This window comes from Tripterygium wilfordii, chromosome 22 (genome assembly GCF_013401445.1).
Source record: "Tripterygium wilfordii isolate XIE 37 chromosome 22, ASM1340144v1, whole genome shotgun sequence".
In the NCBI taxonomy this organism is placed as follows: domain Eukaryota; kingdom Viridiplantae; phylum Streptophyta; class Magnoliopsida; order Celastrales; family Celastraceae; genus Tripterygium; species Tripterygium wilfordii.
The window spans coordinates 13,623,211-13,643,052 of record NC_052253.1 but is presented as its reverse complement, the minus strand read 5'-3'; the positions used below and the strand labels follow the sequence as shown (position 1 = coordinate 13,643,052).

The 19,842-nt window shown below is 36.0% G+C and overlaps 2 protein-coding genes across 2 annotated transcripts; both read left to right on the top strand.

Moving 5' to 3' along the window:
• Positions 1–5,964: 5,964 nt before the first annotated feature.
• On the top strand, positions 5,965–7,320 carry LOC119992047 (probable BOI-related E3 ubiquitin-protein ligase 2). The gene is made up of 2 exons (XM_038838655.1): positions 5,965–6,540; positions 6,650–7,320. The coding sequence occupies exons 1-2, from the start codon at positions 6,256–6,258 to the stop codon at positions 7,142–7,144; spliced, it is 780 nt and encodes a 259-aa protein (XP_038694583.1). The 5' UTR covers positions 5,965–6,255; the 3' UTR covers positions 7,145–7,320.
• Positions 7,321–8,991: 1,671 nt separating this feature from the next.
• Positions 8,992–19,369, top strand: LOC119991845. The gene is made up of 16 exons (XM_038838336.1): positions 8,992–9,188; positions 9,567–9,704; positions 9,778–9,859; positions 10,077–10,153; positions 10,676–10,776; positions 11,080–11,209; positions 11,769–11,885; positions 11,969–12,054; positions 12,167–12,233; positions 12,634–12,712; positions 12,951–13,042; positions 13,449–13,592; positions 17,895–18,180; positions 18,366–18,661; positions 18,757–18,897; positions 19,005–19,369. Exons 1-16 carry the CDS (start codon positions 9,075–9,077, stop codon positions 19,122–19,124), a joined length of 2,070 nt encoding a protein of 689 aa, XP_038694264.1. The 5' UTR covers positions 8,992–9,074; the 3' UTR covers positions 19,125–19,369.
• The last annotated feature ends 473 nt before the right edge of the window (positions 19,370–19,842 follow it).

Here is a 19,842-nt window from a genome sequence, read left to right as displayed (position 1 = left end):
GCACCAGAAGCACTCCAACGCGTTTGCTTTCTTTTCTTACTTTTTTACTCGATGCATTGAAGAAAGGGACCACATGACTTCTGTGTGTGAGTGTGCGTCGCATTATTTAACCAAACATCTCTATCTGATTTTGATTTTGTTTTGCCAACCATTCTACAAGGTACTAGATGATGGTGGTCTCTCTATTTGGGCATCCTCTCTCTCTCTCTCTCTCTCTCTATATATATATATATATATATATTCACATTTTGTGTATATATTTATCACCATGTTGGTACTTGGTAACGGTTGAGAGGTCGTAAGTCATCATATTTGTTTGTCAAATTGTAAGAGCCCCACAAGGCCACACCTAACCTACTACTTTGGCTAGGAATGGTCCAGGTAATTTAAAGAGGTAAAAACAAACAAGTCCTTGACCACAATGTGATGGAGATTAACAAATTAATAAAAGCTTTACCGTTATCATCCAGCTCTTATCCATACCTGTGTATATAGAAATATTGCATATAGTATATCTGTATATATATGGAGTTGGTGTGTGTCCAAATCAAACTGAACCCAACTAGCATTCAAATTAATCTTTCAAGTTTTCCAATTACTCCATTATCTATTAGTGGGTGTTATCTTAATTTCTTTTAAAAAAAATTTATAACCGAGAAATTACCCAACCCAACATGCTTTCGAATAGTTGAGTAAGCGTAAACTTCGGGCTAACAAGCCCGTGCACGGAAGTTTTCTACCTACCAACAGAGTAAGTCTTAGGTCGAAGCTCAATGCGTGAAGATCCACTAGTATATATACCACAACCAATTAGCAAGCCCCCACACATAGATCAAATCTCAAATGCAGATGACCACAAAGAAATATGCTCCTGCTTAAAATAGAACCTTGGGCGCAATTGCGACAATCTTTTAAACCCATTTGTGCTTATCTCCACGACCACCTACTTCCAAATAAGTCTTTTTTTTTTTATACGTACAGCCCAAAAATTATAATTAATAACGATAGATAAAGACAAAGAATAAGAAGAAGGGGGGGTTCACACTTCACATGGATTGCACCATTGGTTGCTGAAATAGCCGCCTAAATAGGGAAAAGGCCAAAAGGGGGTCATGGGGTTCAGGCCATGGTTAGGTGGGGTGGCATATGGGTCCACACATGACACAACCTATGCACCATCATTTGTTGGGTTTGTTCTTTCAATACGTGTGAGCTTTTGGTTTCAAAAAAAGATGGTGCCCCATTTTTCAATATTTATGTGTAAGGTAAACGAATAATGAAAAGGACATAGGGAAATGTAACAAAAGGATAGGGAAGAAATTGCATACATGCCTAGAAAAAGCACAACACTAAGTTGTTTCTACTTGACGTGCCCTAACTATAAAATTAATGTTGTTGGTTTCTAGACATATCGTTTTTTCTGGTAGATAACCACATTATATAAATTTATCTTTTGTAAATTTGATATGGATCTAAACTTAGATCATCAGATTCACGCTCACAGATATTTTTCAACAGATGATTAGGTAAGTTAGGCCTAAGCTCAGCATATGGTCAACAAAGATATTGTTTCCTGTGAGTATCAAACTCAAAACCTTCTAAATCCATACAGTTTGACCTCAGAAAGATTTACCGTATATGGATGAATCTTCATGAATGTATTTCCTTTTTAACCTTCACTCTTGTTTGAATTTATGTAAGAAAAACAGAAGCATATTCTTATATTTTTGCGAGTGGACATAATTTTAGTTAATTAACAATTAAGTCGATGATATAAATGAAGATTATGAAAGTTATTTGCAAAAATATTTCATATATTATAATAATTCATTTTAAATTCAATTATGAAAGGCACAGATAAGTATATCTAATTAGCCCGTTGTTAATCACCAAAAGCATGTCAAATTAGCCTTTTATCACATGGCGATTAGCTTTGTATTAAAATAATTAACATATAAGACAACAAATTTAGCTGTCTAGGAAAATTTGGGCTGCATGTGAGCTGCAACTTGTTGGTTTTTTTTTACACTAATTTTATATCTAATTAAGCACAAATAGTAAAAAAAAAGGGTAAACAATTCCGTGCATAACAATTTCATAGTGAGTGAGGATCGGGGACAGGTAGAATGTACGCAGATCTTACCCCCACATAATATGTGGAGAGACTATTTTTATGAATTGAACCTGTGATTTTTAGGTTGTACACCTGCAAAGCTATCGTTGGATCACATCTTCGTGCGTACTAATTATAAATAGTTTTTAAACAAGTAATGGCTGATAAAAACATGCCTAAAATGGCTGATAAAAATATGATTAATGAAATTATACCTGTTCGGTTTCGGTTTTGATTGCGATTAAAACAATGTATTGAAACAAAGTTATTAGATTACTAAATGTGCTTCACATTGGTGTTAATTAAAATGAGCCTAAATTAGTATCGGAAATTCCTATTTCAGTTTTTGTTTTCTGGTATTATTAATTAGTAAGATTATCTCTTATAGTAATTGTAATAAATACTGTTTTTTGAAGTTTGGTACTTTGGTTCATATAAATGGAGAAGCATTTTTTAGAAAAAAATGAAAATTATTAGTATATGCATTTTTGAATGCACATTCGCCAATATGTTTTTTAATTATATAAATAGGGTTCACCTAGTGGTTTTTTTTTATTCATGTGTGCCCAATATTTGGTTCCAATGGGAAACATATTTCTCAATGATATTTCAAAAAAAAAAAAAAACTTTTAGATAACACATGAGGAAGAAAATAAGAGATTATTTATACACAATTACAACATTAATTACCATTTAATAAAGCTTGGATTTTTATTTAATATAATTTGGATAAAAAATAATTTTGGACTAGTATATAAATTTGCTTTGCCTTTTCTTTTCTCTTATAAAAAACCTACTTTTTTTCTTCTTCTAAATATCGTGGAACCTCTCTCCAAGGTGGGGTCCTTTAAATCTACCCAAGAGGAATAAACCCTTGGAATTGAGCATCACACCTTCAGAAGTTTTCTTATTTGGAATCAATGTACATAGCTCGTTGGTATTTTATTAGGGGTTGTGTCCCTAAATGATGGTGATAGGTTTCAAACCAAGAACCCATGAGTTTCATGAAATGTCAGCCTAATCAATTCGACCAATCTTTTTGGGTTATAAAAAAAAAAAAAAAAACCCCCACTTGATTCGCTTTCAAAAGAGGAATAGAAATCATAATTTGCTCTCAAGTATTACATAAGTCAAGAAAATAATATTTATTCTACATGTATGGAAGTGAAACTAACCATAAATTTGAATTTTTTTTTTCTTTCTTTTATCAAAACACCAGCTAGATTTTTACCAAGTTGACGGGTCAACCTATAAGTTCCCAAATCAGAGCACACAACAAAAAAAAAAAAAAATCAATCAATTAAACAAGTTTATGTTCCCCAATATTAAGGTCACAGAAAAAGATAAATATTCCCCCAAAAAAGAAATAAGAAATAAATAAAAATTCAATGAGTTCTATTATTATTCAGGCTTTCCAAATGACAAAACTGACAAATCTCTGATTCTCTCTGTCAAAAATTAATAATAAATAAATAAAACTGACCAATTCAGCTCTATAAAGTCTGTCATAAACCAAATCCCCCACATGAATTGAGTTCTTTATCTCTATAAATAATCAAGGGTCCTGCTATTTAAACCCCCATTTTTGCTATTTAAACCCCTATTGATTAGACAATTCTCGGTATTTGAGCCGTGTTGATGGTTGATTGTCTTATTTATTTGTGTTACTTATTTAGAAATATAAAGTAAAGGTAATAATCATGGAGACAGACAAGATTGGAGACTGACATATAGTGATTAAGAGAGAGAAAGATCAAGAGAGAGTGAATTATCAATTGTTCAATATATACATATATGTAAACAATTTAATTATTAAAAATAATATAATGATTTTTAAATTAATTAAAGATAATAATAAATTATAAATTACTTGATAAATTATCAATTTATTTGAATTTAATTTATTTATTATTTAATTTGTCTTAGAAATTCAATCGTGGAACAACTAAGTATCGTCTAATGACAATATCCTACCGATAGGATAAATACCGTATCCTACCGGTAGGATACATTAAGTATCCTATCATTATGTTACATATTGTATCATACCGGTAGGATACATAAGTATCCTATCACTAGGATATATACCGTATCCTACCGGTAGGATACATTAAGTATAGGATACAATATCTAGCATAGTGATAGGATACATACCGTCTCCTACCGGTAGGATACATTAAGTATTCTATCACTATGCAGCATATTGTATCCTACCGGTAGGATACATAAGTATCCTATCACTAGGATACATACCGTATCCTACCGATAGGATACATTAAGTATCCTATCACTATGTAGTATCCTACCGGTAGGATACATAAATATCCTATCACTAGGATACATACCGTATACTATCGGTAGGATACATTAAGTATCCTATCACTATGCTACATATTGCATCCTACCGGTAGGATAGTCTTATAATCATCAAAACGTGTCAATAAATGAGGGGTAATCTTGGAATAACATTAAATTATTGGGGACAATAATGAGAACAATTTCGAAATGCTCCAGAAAAGCTCCTTAAGAGTAGCATGTCAAAGTTGGATGAAAATGTTACATAAAAATCTCTCGAACTATGTGCTACTAATGGACGGTCTTACATAAAAAAAATTTACGTGCAAGTAATGGACGGTCTTATAATAAATTAATAATTGTTATAATAAATTAGTAATTATTATAATGAATTAATTATCCATTCTGAATAAATATTAAAGTAAATTAATAACTATTAGAAATAATAAATTAACAATTCTTATAATAAATTAATATTTATTCATTTATAGTTGTAATAACTTATATATATGAAATAAATTATTTTTATTCATTAATAATAATTTATACAATCAAACAAAAATTTACACAGCTTAACCATTAACAACAGTAAAATTTTCACCAAACACCTCACAACTTATTAATTTATTATAAGAATTATTTTGACAATACCTTATTATAAGAATGAGCCAAAGACCCATGGGAGACCTTGTGGAATAACTCGATTTTATGAGCTTCGGTCTCGTTCTCCCCATAAAGCCCGGTCTTATCTGTCGCTAGCGTGGAGTAGGTTGAGTTGGCGGCCCGAGTTTAGTGTTAACCAACATGTATGATAGATATGTTGGGTTGAGGAATTCTTAGTTATCAAAAAATGTTATTAACTAATATATTCCATGAATAAGTGCTTCTTTAGTATCTATTAATGAGCATTTTAGGGTTACTATTTTTTTTTGCATGGAAGAGTTTTCTTAGATTCATAATCTACAAATAAAAATAAGATTTCTGTGTTTAGGCCAAATCCGAACAAGTAAATATATAAACTTAGGTTTTGTTAGGTAACGATATGTGTTGGGTTCTATGTCATTAAAAATTATTCATTTAAGATATATATTGAAGTTCATAGTTTTCCAAAGAAAAAAAAATAAATGTTGTCGTCAAATATTTTTGTTTGCGTGTGTTTAACGTATCAAATTTATACCCATATCAAATATTCAAATAACAAATTTAAATGATGTCGTTTTCATTAAAAATGAAATATATATATATTTCTTACGTTAATACATACATATATATATATTTCTTACCTTAATATATATATATATACACCCAAGTGGAGATTACAAAACAGACAAGAGGAGAGAGAGGGATGGGGCAAATTCCAAGGCAATAGGGGCGCAAGAGAGAGAGAGAGTCTATGTCTGTGAGACTTTTCATTTACATCAAAATTCCAACATTTTTCTGACACAAAAGTAAAAGAACTGCTAGTTAATACTACAGAGAGTATGTCTTGTCACTTGTCAATGTCAAAAGGGGTTTATCTAGCAAAAAGAGGGGTGTAAATAGTCACGCCGATAATCAATATTGACCTGTAATGTCTCTGACACGATAGTTCAGTCACAAAATCTGCATGTATACGTCGTTGCTTGTATATCTATCTCCATTAATGCTCTTCTTTATTTAGAGAAAATATACAGGAGAGAAAAGCTAGTATCCTTGGGCCCTCTCTGTTTTCTTTTTCAACTCCCTCTCTATAAAATACATAAACAAAATCCTTCTCTGAGTTGTTTTTCATGTGTCATACACGAGACCAAACAAGATTTTGAGTTGAAGCAGCAAAACCCATCCAAAAAGTTCTGGTTTTGGTGATCATGATGGCTGTACAAGCCCAGTCTCCATTGTTGGGTGCACAGGATTTGATAGAGAATGGTTGGGTTAATCAGTCATTCTTTGATCTTCAACAGCAACAGCAACAGCAGATTCAGAACCAGCAACATATGTATCAGAATCAGGCTCAGAATCTGCTTTTCTCTAATTCCTTGAAGAACAACATGGTCGACACCAACAACAGTCTTCCTTCAATGACTTTCTATCAAAGCATAGCCGCTCAGGAGGAGAAACAAAGACAAGAAATGGATCAATACATCAGATTACAGGTGGGTTTCAATCCATTGTTTCAGATAACAAGTAATTTGATTTAATTGATAAGTTTGTCATGTTTTGGTTTTGTTGATATGTCTTTTGAGGGTTTGTGTGATTAAACAGAATGAAAGACTTAGATTGATGTTGAGGGAGCAAAGGAAGCAACAATTGGGTATCGTGTTGAAGAAAATAGAATTAACTGCACTTCCTTTGTTGAGACAAAAAGACGAAGAGTTGGCACAAGCGACCAAAAGAGCAATGGAGCTTGAAGATCTCTTGAAGAGATTGGAGATGGAGAACCAAGCGTGGCAGAGAATAGCACAAGAGAACGAGGCTATGGTTGCTTCTCTAAACAACACGCTTGTGCAATTAACAGACAACAATGGTGGTAAAGCAGAGGACGCTGAGTCTTGCTGTGATGTGGATGGAGAGAAGAAAACAGAGATGAACAGAGAAAACCAGACAATGATGGTGTGCAGAGGTTGCAAGTCTAGGAATTCGTGCGTTTTGTTCCTTCCTTGCAGACACTTTTGTTCATGCGAAGCCTGTGAACCCTTTCTTGATTCGTGTCCAATTTGCAATACTGTAAAGAACGCCAGCATTGAGGTTTTGCTTTAGTCAGATTTTCCGGGAAAAAGTGAATGCCAGAGAAAACAGTGGAGAAAAAGATTTTGGGGACGGGTCGGGTTTAGATTGTGATATGGACCCATTTGGATAGATGGACTCTTTTTAGGTACTCTGTAATTTTGAACAGAAATACAGGTGAAGAACATATTTACCTTGAATAGGTTTCATTGTGTGTGTGTGTGTTTTTTTTTTCTTTTTCTTTTCCTGATATTAGATTTCCAGTCAAAATGGAATGACAAGAAAAGTAGAGAGAAAATTTGGTTAAAATGGGTAAAATCTGTAGTCCTAATCAGGGCCCATTTGATTTGAGTGGATGAATTTGTCCTGTGTACTGACTCTGTTCTGACTGTTCATATTGTGCTATAATTGTGATACCTCAAGAAGAGCAAACAATTGAGCAGAAGCTTTACAGTGGTACAATTCCAGAGCATCTTTTGTTTTCGTTTCATGGGATTTCATTATTTCTTCTTTCTTCTTTTTTTTCACCTTCCCTGTTAAAGTCGTTTGCTTTTATTTGATTATTGAAAGCAAGGTAAGACCATATTAATTTCTTTCTTTCTTTTTCTCCCTTTTATATTTGGATATTAGTACAATTGAATCAATTTTAGCTTTGAAAAGGAAATGGAGAAGATCCAAAAGCTGCCGAGTTGGTATCCACACAGAAATTATGCAGCAACTGCTAGGAAAATAACATAACATGTTCTATTTATGTCTCGACAACCACTTAATAGCAAACAAGAAAAAAAAAAAACATTTAATAGCGTCTGCATTGACAATAAAGTTTTCATCGTCCGCTGGGCCAATCCATGTTTGTCGCCTGATTCCAATACTCGTACGGTTCTGGTTTTTGTATTATATTTTTTTGTAAGGTAGCGGTGTGTACTGCAATCAAAATGTAGAGAGGTCAGTCTGGGTTGGGATTCTCGGCCCGGATAGGATGGCCGGCAAAAGAGTTTCTAGTTTCTAGTTCTACCGTGACTGATCCGGGTCCAAACGGGCCAGCCCACCTGGTGACCATACGCAATTCTTTACCTTTTGGATAGTTTTATTCAAGGTCGGGCCTTAAGGCCTTTAACGTGGTTTGGCCCGCGAAACTAAACTTGCGGTCCAGCCCAACCCGTGAAACTCATGGGCCGCCTCCAGACCGTTCCGGCCTCAATTACAAACGTGCATGATCCGTTTGGGTACTCCAGGTGGGTCCCTACATAAAGGCCCGGGATTCTCTGAATTGTTGCCAACGTGGACGTTGACTGTGTGAATCATGCCACGTCACACTATCTCTTTCTTTAGCCCATTTGTTCTTGATGAGTGATAGTTCAAGGCATTCTCACTTAATTATTTATTATATGCTAGTTTGATATATATTACTTTTAACATCTTAGAATGTTGTGTTCCACTCAGAATAATGCTTTTGTGGCTACGTGCTATACTTGATTTAACTTATCATGTTATCACGTGAAAAACTTATGTACCACGTGAGTTTGACGACTCAAATTTATGCTCATAACCGACATTCAAAAATCAGGTTGATTCTCTAATGAAGCTTTTAAGATTAGGGCCAAGGTATTTAAAGAGTGGGCCTTAGCCCAATTTGATGGACCAGACAATACTTAGCTGGGCTTGATCATTTATTATGCCTCTACAGTCTACATTATGTAATTAACAAGTTAACAGACAAAATATTGGATTAATTCCAACCCCTATCCCATATCCCCAAAATATTACCCAATTCCCTTTGGTCAGTCATTAGAACTAATCATTTTTTGCCACCTAAGCAAGTAGGTCCCTAACGATACATACATCATACAACTCCCGTTTCGTTGTCGTATTATTGTCTTCCACTTTCTACGACAAAAACAACGCAGATTTCGAGCCCCGTACCCTTTCAACTACCAACACGTTCCGGCGTCTCCGATAAATAATGGCCGATTACCAGCCGTTACCTGAAATTGAGGAGCAGCCGCAACCTTCACTGACCAGTGTGAAACCCACACGTGTTGTCTCCGTTGACGTCTTTCGTGGACTCTGTGTCTTCGTACGTCTCTCTCTTCTTTGTCTTAGCTCCTGCGGACAGCCTTATTTTCAAATCCTGTTCTTTTTCTCTCTTTTTTCATTTGAATTTCTTGGAATTTTGTAATTTGTCGGGAAGTTTGATCTCCACAAACCACCGGTCAATGCAGTTGACTTTCAGCTCAGTTTCTGAGGAAATCGTTTACTTGTTTCTTAATTTTCCTATTTTAGGTTATGTTTCCTGAAATTCGATCTCGTTGACTGTATATTTTGATTTCTGATAGTCTAAAGCATCACAATTTGAAGCCAATCATGTGTCAGCCCACATCCTTTTATTTATTTATTTTTTCACAGAGTGAATTTTAGTTTGAATTTTTTTTTGTTGGGTTTGGCACTTTGGCAGCTAATGATGCTGGTGGACTATGGAGGAGCAGTGTTTCCAGTAATTGCTCATTCGCCATGGAATGGGCTTCGCTTGGCCGAATTTGTGATGCCTTTCTTTCTTTTCATTGCTGGGATTTCTACTGCACTAGCCTTCAAGGTACTAACGGAGTTGCTTTGAGAATCTCTATTGTTAATGATCTGTATTACTTAGTCGTGATTCACATTTCCAGAAAGTACCAAACAAAGTAGACGCCACAAGCAAGACAGTGCTTAGGGCAGTGAAACTGTTTTTACTTGGTGTGCTTCTTCAAGGTAACATTTAGCATAAACTTTGATTTAAAGATCAATCCATATCTGCAGCACTATGCGAAAGTAAAAGCTTCGGCTTCGCAATGAATTGTTCTTCATTTTGGAGCCGCCGTGGTCATATACTGTTTCATAGTCTTATTTGAATTATGTGGTCATATTGGTATTGTAGTCTTACTAAAATTTGTTATGCTTTCAAAGAAATAAATCCACATTGTTTCAGGTGGCTATTTTCATGGAACTAAATCCTTGACATATGGTGTTGACATTGTAAAAATACGTTGGCTTGGCGTTTTGCAGGTATGAGCTATTTCATTTGCTACTTTGAGGCTACTTCTTGTGAATAGAATTACAAAGAACATTGTGTTGGGCTATCAGATAGGGAAAAACAAGTATGAAATCAAAAGAATTTGGAAAACTGTGGCTGTTTTCTGCATGTTAGGTATTGGATTTAAGTTTTTAATTACTCAATCAGTCAACTAGAAGGTCCAGTAGCGAATAATTTTTACAAAATTCTAAGCATATGTTATCCCGTCACTCCCTTCCTGGAGCTGATAAAGAAAGAAGGAAAAATTGCTTGTATGTTGTATCTCATCATGAACAACTTGAAAGTATCGGCAGTCTTCCAGGTTCTTTTTTGCTGAAAAGCATTACTGCTACTCTTACCTGTCCCAAACAATTGTATGCTTTTTTATCAAAGATTCTATCCATAGTGCAATTTTTATGTGCAAACAAGTGATTTTCTCTTTAATACCCATGTCAGTTTCTATCTATCTCATATAATCAGATTGTTAATCTTGTCATTGCTGTCATTCAAGCCAGAGAATATCCATTGGATATGTTGTTGCAGCTTTATGCGAAATCTGGCTTACACATCGAACACAGAGAGAAGTAAAATTTGTCAGGAGTTATTGTTGGCACTGGTAAGTTCTTATCCATGTCATTGCACATTTGACCATTTTTTATCAGTTTTTGATTATTTCCATAAGATATGATGGACATCTATGTGGAATATAATCACATGATCAATATTTTCTGTTAGGATATTGGTTTTAAATTTTTTCAACTGTTTGTTCTTCTTTATCTGTTATCTTTTTATTTTATTTCAACAAAGCTTGTGAATGAATGTGACTAACACATAATAATTTTCTCTTTCTTGCTGGTTACATTATCTCACTATTCTATGATTTGGCCTTCATTAACAAATTAACATTGTTGTCTTGCAGGTGCTTGGCATTTTCAATATCTGCAATATATGCAGGATTATTGTATGGTCTATATGTTCCTGATTGGCAAATCAAAGTATCTAATGCAACCATTTATTCACTTCCATCAAATGATGCAAATTTATACACGGTGAGGGCTTGCTGTAGTTTTCTGTTGGAGCTGTTCATTTATGCTGATTGGAGTGCTAATAAATTCCCAAGGTGCTTGTGCATCTGAGCACAGATTCACTGCTTTGTGTGCTTGTTATACACTTGAATGCTTGAATTTATATATCTATGATGGAACCCAGCTCATTCCCAAGTGTATATGCATGATACCAAGCCACCCAGGATGCAAGGTCTCAGCACTTGAGTCATGGGATTCCAGTTCCTAGATCTCTATACATATTGCAAATGCTCTTGAGAGCAATTTCTTTGCTGATCAGAAAATGACCACTTTCTACTATCACATAGTTTGATAGAGAAACTTATCTGGGGTTCTGAAGCTATAATTACATATTGAATAGACTACATCATATCATCCTTCCCACTTGTATTTTTTTTTTCATATTTGAAAAGAAGAAAGTGGTCGATTTATAGTACATGAGGGACACCTTAGCAAGGATCTTCCATGCATCAAGTAATTGTTTGGCATCTTGCAAAAGTATCAAAACTTCTTGAGATTATGTTCACACTGGTTATCTTGATAGGTGATATGTTCTGTAAGGGGTGACCTTGGACCTGCTTGTAATTCAGCTGGAATGATTGATCGTTTGGTTCTTGGTGTTGATCATTTATATGCAAAGCCTGTTTACAGAAATTTGAAGGTATCTGTAAGTTGACAGGTTTATGTATGTGCATGTGGTGCTTATGAGCGTGTGCAAGATATCAATACCAGTTCCTATTTCAGGAGTGTAACATTTCCACGAGTGGCCAAGTTCCAGACACTTCACCCGCATGGTGTCATGCTCCTTTTGATCCTGAAGGTCTTTTAAGGTTGCTTATCTAAAGGTCCTTTTCCAGTTTACTTTCTGCATGCATGTTTTGTGCGTTGTTGCAAGTTCTCTCACAATTGAATTTTTTGATATTTGATACTACGTGTTTGCAGCTCTTTAACAGCCGCTGTGACCTGCATAATTGGACTGCAATATGGTCACGTTCTTGCGCATTTACAGGTAATAATGTGCCCACTGCCTGGTTATTTATTCACTTATTTTGCCTTTGGTCTTTACCATGTAATGTGACATTTTTCTCAAATTTCATGAAACAAGGTTACCCTTGAAAGTTTGAACTTTGAAGTAAATAGCCCATTTTCATGATGGACATGTAGAATTAGTATGTTATTTTAGATCATGTTGTTACTGCTTGTCTTATTAATTTCTGGAAGACTGGAACATCTTGAGACCCTATCTTCCCGTAAATTTATATTTTTTTCGTAAAATTTGTATTGACTGGTCTGGTCTACTGGATTATTAAATTCAAAATATTGATTTGCTTCAAGTGTTTGGTTGTTCTTTAGTTTGCTGCTAACATCACTTGTTGTTTAGTTACTTATATGGTAGAAATGTCTTTCAGGACCACAAGGGGCGGTTATGTCACTGGTCCTTGTTTTCTGTCTTGCTTCTAGTCCTTGGGCTGTTCCTTGTCTTCATAGGTATGCATTCTCATCCTAAATGTATTACAGAATAGTTGGACTGGGCAGATGCTAGGTATAAATAGAAACAATTTCACGAAAAATTGAAGTACACTAACAAGCCTGCATTCCATCTTCACAGAAAACCTCTACTTATTGTTGTGATTGATCCCAATAACCTTATGATTGCAGTGATAAGTGTCTGGCTTTGGGTAAATGGTATATCCAAAATTGTCACAGTTTAACTTTTCCTTTTCAGGCATCCCTGTCAATAAATCTCTTTATACAATAAATTATATGTTGATCACTTCAGCTTCTGCGGGAATAACATTCTGCTTCTTCTATCTACTGGTAAGTTTTAAACACGTGTTCTTATCGTCTGTAGAAAATATTGGCTAAACTCTAGGATGAAGAATATGATATTTGGTTCCTGATACACATACGGAAACTCCTAAAAATAGTATCTTTCCGGATGCAAGAGAGACCTTGTAACTCTTCAGGGGACTTAATACTGGAACTTAATTGGTGCTTAAGCCTTTAGATTGAACATCATAATGGACAAGCACAGCTTGAACTTCCGGAGCCAAAACCTGTTGATGGATAATATTTTTGTGAGAAAGCAATAATAATATTGAGTGCTATTATCATATATGAAATATCACAGCATTCATGACAGGAAATTGCCCTAATCTGATGTATATACTTTTTTTCCAGTTCTTACAAGGTATGTGACTACATCTTAATGCTTCTTTCTCAGGTCGATGTTTATGGTTACAGATACTTGACATTTATACTTGAGTGGATGGGAATCCATTCTTTGAGCATTTTTGTTCTTGTAACTTCGAACTTGGCTGTTATGTCAATTCAAGGATTCTATTTGTCTGTTCCAGCAAATAACATCGTAAGTTCTTATGATTCATATCAACATACCACTATTTGTTGAGAAACCAATGTAATCCGAAGTTCATTCAAGGAAAGTTCAACCAATCTTTTCTTCGATTCTCTTGTTTAACAGGTCCATTGGATTATAACGCGGTTCGTGCACACATGATCTAATCGCTGAACATTTTTCATGGTAAACTTCTGAAATTCGTCAAGATGGTATTACTTTAATTATTCTCCTATACTGAATATTTTGGATATTTGAAGTTTTGGTGAATTCGTATGGATAGTTCTCATACCTGGAGGTAAAAAGGGAGCACGAAGCTCTATGATCATCATTACGAGCCAAAAACTGGAGTCGGAGGAGAGTTGATCCAAACCAATGCACACGTCTTTCACTGATTGGGCTTTCTTGAGACCTTGCTTTGCTCAAGACTTCTGCCATTGCACCTTTCACCATGTTGCATTACAAGGAGACGACAACTGTTCATGAAAGAAAGCTTACAGTTTTTGAGTTCTTTGTAGGTTACAGGTATATATACATCATTACTGCTTTTAAGCTCATGGAATCAGAACTTATAAAATTTAAGTTCTTAGTGTACTTTGATAGGGTTGATAGCATAGGAATGGATAACACAAGACTGATAATGATATTTCTATTCTATTTTTCATTAAGTTTTTAACTATCCAGATGTTATGATTACCTCCTTGACACTCTTCGTTAGAATGGTTAGAGAAACATATAAAAGAAACCAAAGGCATATACTGAAGTTAAATTCCTGATAGCCAAAAGGAGTATAGTGATATTCATAGTTTGGCATGTAGTGTATAAATTATATTCTTCCCGAGTTTGATTCCCGCTGGGATTAATATTCCCTGGCCTTAAAAATTATTTAATTGTCTATTTATAATTAAAGCATCAGATTATTCCAAATTTTCCTTCTAATATAAAGTTGGAATAGAGAGAGTTACTTTAGGGCTCACCTAGTCAACTAATTCCCCATTATATGCAGTGCTGTACCATTCTGATCATCAGTGATTAATTGTGCTGGAAAGGAACATCCCAGAGGCAGTATATTGTCTTGACAGATGAAAAGATTAGTGGAAATGTTGGATTATCTTCTTTAAGGCACAGTATGTGTATGTAGGGGTGTGTGTGTGTACACTCTCCAGCAAGATAAGATCAACATTTTGGGGGACCATGTACTCTAATAAAGCCAAGTCATATTCCAACCTTGCATTTACGTCTGGGAACTCTGCATAATGTCACTGTGCTTAGAGTTTCTCCAACTATGCACTTTATTGGGGCTGTTGCGAGGACTCGTCTAAGGACCGTAGTTATGACTCAAACTGAAATATTGGGACTGTCGTGAGGACTCGTCTAAAGACCGTAGTTATGACTCAAATTGAATATTTCACAGTGAATGGATGCTTTCGTAGTCACACTCAGAGAGATGCTATATGGATCGCTCCTGCCCACCCTTTTGTCAAGGGAAAAAAAACTTGCATTCACATTTCACAGGTTGGAAAAGAAAATAGAATCTCTAATAGTTATCACATTTGATGGATCAGGATCACTCACAAATTGGCTTTTATTAACAAATGATTTAGTAGGACCATCTTCACATGATGTCCCAAAATTTTTCATATTTTTCTTGGGATTTTTGTGCGAGCATTATGTGTCTTGATTATTGCATTCAATCCAGACTACAGTATATATATGAATACCATGTCAATTATTCAATCAATAAAGATTAGTACATTTTTCCTGTCATGTTTTGTACTTCTCATATTATTTGGCTACTCCTCGTGCACAAATTAATGATTAATGATGTTGCATTCCTTACAAAGACACAAACCTCAAAATCAACACCCAAAAAAATAAAAACCCCAAATTAATGTCTCTAACTTGTTTACTATCAACTTGCACATAGTACTACTTTCTTGTGTTAATATCTCCTTTCAAAAAAAAAATGAGAAAAATTGGTCATTTGGTGGGGACAGTTTCTTTGTCTTCTCTGAAACTTTCTTGGTAACCAAACAAGAAGTGGGCCAGCGATATTTTAGTATATTTTTTAGACTACATTACACACCATGAAATCTCCTCCTTCTAACTTCTAACTAACGGTAATAAGACATGTTGGGGTTATGCAAATGATGATAAAGATGTGGTCTACATTATTGTAACATCCAACTCTAGTGAACGGAACCACAAGCTTTTGTAATATCAAGCTGAATGGTATTGGTACTGTGCGAGCTATTGATTGACAATGAAACTAAACATCTTGTCCAACGTAGCCAATAAAAAGTCACATATAAGGAGAAATATGTAATTACAACATCACCGGATCGCTTTCATATGGCTGCCGTGGGGACCCCGACTATAATGTCAGTAATGTGCACCAGAACGAGAAATGTGACCGTTGAAGGGTTAAATTCAAAAGCGGAGGCTCGGCCGGGCCTTTCAGTCCCGTTAACGGCTACAAAACAAGGCTTGGAAAATGGAAACATCCAGCCGTTTTGGGATCGGGCAAATGGGGCACCCGAATTAATAACGGATCAACGTCAACAGTTTTATTGGGACCCAACTCGAATATGCCTTAACATCGACGGCGATAACACCACATGATTTTCGGTCAATCCCCATTACCCGTTTGACAATTTAAGGGCCGAGAGAATGTCTTGTATAAAAAAAATACTGTAGACCCTACCATGTGAGCATGGCAAATGTAGGATCTTTATGTCTTTTAAGAAAGATTTATTAATCACCATGTGATCTACGTCTTGATTCGCGAAGGTGCTGAGGGTCCTGAACAAACTATTAGAAAATTCACCACAAACACTATAAATTTACTACTATTGGTTTTGGGCAAGAACTTTTACGCGTTTAAACTTTTGAATCGTCATTTATGGTACTAAACCTAACAAAAAATAGATTATGTGAGATGGAGTTGACATTTGCTAATAAATCATTTAACTGGGGTTATGTTAGACCGACGTGAGATTTTTAACTTTTATATTCTCTGCACTTATGGGTTGGATTATGTCAAACTCAACAAGTTGATAGAAGTCATTGGATCGAGACTCGCTTTGATACCATGGCATAAATCAATATATTCCGGTTTGTGTTGTCTATGGTATTTAAGTCCAAAAAAGCATTGGTTGCGTAAGAGAAAGTGAACTTTGTTTACAAATTCGGTTGGATTATGCTAAATCGATGCAGAATTTTATAAACTCGGTTGGGTTATCCCGAATCAATGCAGAATTTTTATTTTTAACTGGAGCATCATGCTTGATACATGTTAGCTGCACCGAATCACTTGATGGATAAGGACAAGTCCAATCGAGAAAAGTCCAGACTAAACCACATCCTACGATGATTCTACCTAATAAAATAAATTCACTTCTCCCCTTATCCAACTAGAAAATTAATGTAATAGCGAATGTCGTGGGGGGCATTTGCTGCCATTGAAAAACCATCAACTTTGCATTAAAAACAGACTATTAATTGAAAGTGATTTGAGTGGCAATTAGGGTTTTGTGTGGCTCTAATTTAGCATAAATAGGGTGATCATTTGTGGACTCGTGTCAACCTATTATTGACAAAAATGGGAAAAAATAAATCCGGTGATGACCTAAAAGAGTGACAAAGTGTGCATAGTTATTAAGGGCATAATTATGGAGCAAGAGCACATTGATTATATTTCTAAGTTTAAGGTTGATGATGTTAAGATCAGGAATTTGAATCAATTAACAGTATTTCTTGGAATTTTTCTAGTTTCATGGGCTACCCACTTCTAGATAGAAGATTAAGAGTCTCATTTTTCCCACATCGCTTCAATCCAGTTTTATCCGTTACTATTAGACTTACACCCACTCAACATTTTGAATGAAAGGGCAGGTCCAAAAAGGCCGAAGGGTACCCTAGAAAATGAAGGAGACACAAGGGACATAATTAGAAACGTAGAGAGAGAAAGAGACGAGATATAACCGTTTCATGAGTGGGTTTAGTTGGATGCCAGCCTGACAGACCTTTGAGCCCCACAACAGATCATTAGCACTCACATGGGCTCACTGTAAACCTTATGGCCCACACCAACACCCCCACACTTTCTCTCTCTAAAAGGAACCGATAGGCCAACTGCCAATACAGTCCCTTATCAAATATCTCTAACCCTGTTATTCCTAAAATGACCCCGACTTAGCCAAATATTCAACCTTCCTCCCCATTGATAAAAGGGCACCAGTGACCTGAAGTTCCTCTCATACTACGCACTCATCAGAAAAAGAGCATACGAGAGAGCAAGCTCGTTAGAGAGAGAAGATGTCGAAAGATGTGATTGAGGGAGAGCGGAGCCAGGGGAAGGACTACGTGGATCCACCACCAGCACCACTCATCGACATAGCTGAGCTCAAGCTCTGGTCCTTCTACAGAGCTCTTATAGCTGAGTTCATAGCTACCCTTCTCTTCCTGTACGTCACTGTTGCTACTGTTATCGGCCACAAGAAACAAACCGGACCTTGTGATGGTGTTGGTCTCTTGGGTATTGCTTGGGCCTTCGGTGGCATGATCTTCGTTCTCGTTTACTGCACGGCTGGTATCTCTGGTACGAACAACGTATACCCTTTTGTCTATGGCGTACTCTGTTTCTGGGTTTTGGTTTTCTGTTTCGTTTTTCTCTTCAAAAGCTAGAACCTTTACGTATACCCATTTGTTTTTTCTTCTTTTGCCACTTAGTTTTGATAGAACTTGAAGTGTTTGTTAATGGGTTTTGGTTAATTTTGTTTACAGGTGGTCACATTAACCCGGCAGTGACACTCGGGCTGTTTTTGGCTCGCAAGGTTTCTCTGATTAGGGCCTTGGCTTACATGGTGGCTCAGTGCTTAGGAGCCATCTGTGGTGTTGGCTTGGTCAAGGCCTTCATGAAGCACGAGTACAACTCTCTTGGTGGTGGTGCGAACTCTGTTGCTCCTGGTTACAGCAAAGGCACTGCCTTGGGTGCTGAGATTATTGGCACCTTTGTGCTCGTCTACACCGTTTTCTCTGCCACCGACCCCAAGAGAAGCGCACGTGACTCTCACGTTCCTGTATGGATCAATCCCACTTTTTTTTTTTATCTCAATTAGTTGTCTTTTAATACCATTTTTGTTGATTTGTTTTGTGGGTTTTCATGGGTTCTCAGGTGTTGGCTCCACTGCCTATCGGGTTTGCGGTGTTCATGGTCCATCTTGCCACCATCCCCATAACTGGAACTGGTATTAACCCAGCTAGGAGCTTCGGTGCTGCTGTTATCTACAACAATGACAAATCTTGGGATGACCATGTATGAAGAACTCTTTTAGCTTAATTTTTCCGTTCTACAACATGTTATTTATGTTATCTGAACTGTTCTGAATGCTTAGATTTACTTAATTATGCGCTTGTGGGCAGTGGATCTTCTGGGTTGGACCATTTGCGGGAGCACTAGCAGCAGCAGCATACCACCAGTATATATTGAGAGCAGGAGCTATCAAGGCCCTTGGATCCTTCAGAAGCAACCCAACCAACTAAGAGAGAAGAAGAAGAAACAAAACTTCACCCTGAAAATCATGAAAAAAAATTCGCATATCCCCCCTCCCGCCCTTTATCTATTTGTTTGTTTGTGTGTATGAGAGGATTATTATTATTATGATCATGATCATGAAGACATGAACCCTTTTTTTCTTTTAATTTTAGTTTTATATTTTGTTTGTTACTTTGAGGCTGTGTATGGCATTGTTAATTATTCTCTTCTATTGAAGTTTCCATTATCTCCATTCCCATAATTGATTCAATTTCTTAGCCAAAACACGAATTTGCTGTTCAACAGCAAAGATTCTCTCACTCTCTGTCTCTCTCTCTCTCTCTCTCTCTCTCTCTCTCTCTCTCTCTCTCTCTCTCTCTCTCTCTCTCTCTCTCTATATATATATATATATATATATATATATATATATATATGTACACACATACAATGGATGGAGGAATTAGGGTTTTTTTTAACCTCTCTCACGTCTCTGGAGAACATGGTCGACCTAAAAATGCTGGCAAAGACCACTTTTGGACTAACCGAACAAAAAGTAGAATGGGAAACAAGAAAGTGGATTGAATTCGAATATGAACTATCTATAGGGCCTGCCAACTATGCAGTACCACGTGGCAACATATTACGGGTTTGCTATCACATGGGGTAATGGGTGTGGGGATGACTTTGTTTTGTCAGGTCTGCTTTTTATATACAGCATCTAATACA

What these genes read in the sequence shown, in the direction of transcription:
- LOC119992047 (XM_038838655.1), top strand. Translation starts at nt 6,256, where the DNA reads ATGATGGCTGTACAAGCCCAGTCTCCATTGTTGGGTGCACAGGATTTG. An exon ending in ATCAATACATCAGATTACAG is followed by an intron (nt 6,541 to 6,649) that starts GTGGGTTTCAAT and finishes GTGATTAAACAG; the next exon opens with AATGAAAGACTTAGATTGAT.
- LOC119991845 (XM_038838336.1), top strand. Translation starts at nt 9,075, where the DNA reads ATGGCCGATTACCAGCCGTTACCTGAAATTGAGGAGCAGCCGCAACCT. An exon ending in CTGTTTACAGAAATTTGAAG is followed by an intron (nt 11,886 to 11,968) that starts GTATCTGTAAGT and finishes TTCCTATTTCAG; the next exon opens with GAGTGTAACATTTCCACGAG. An exon ending in ACGTTCTTGCGCATTTACAG is followed by an intron (nt 12,234 to 12,633) that starts GTAATAATGTGC and finishes AATGTCTTTCAG; the next exon opens with GACCACAAGGGGCGGTTATG.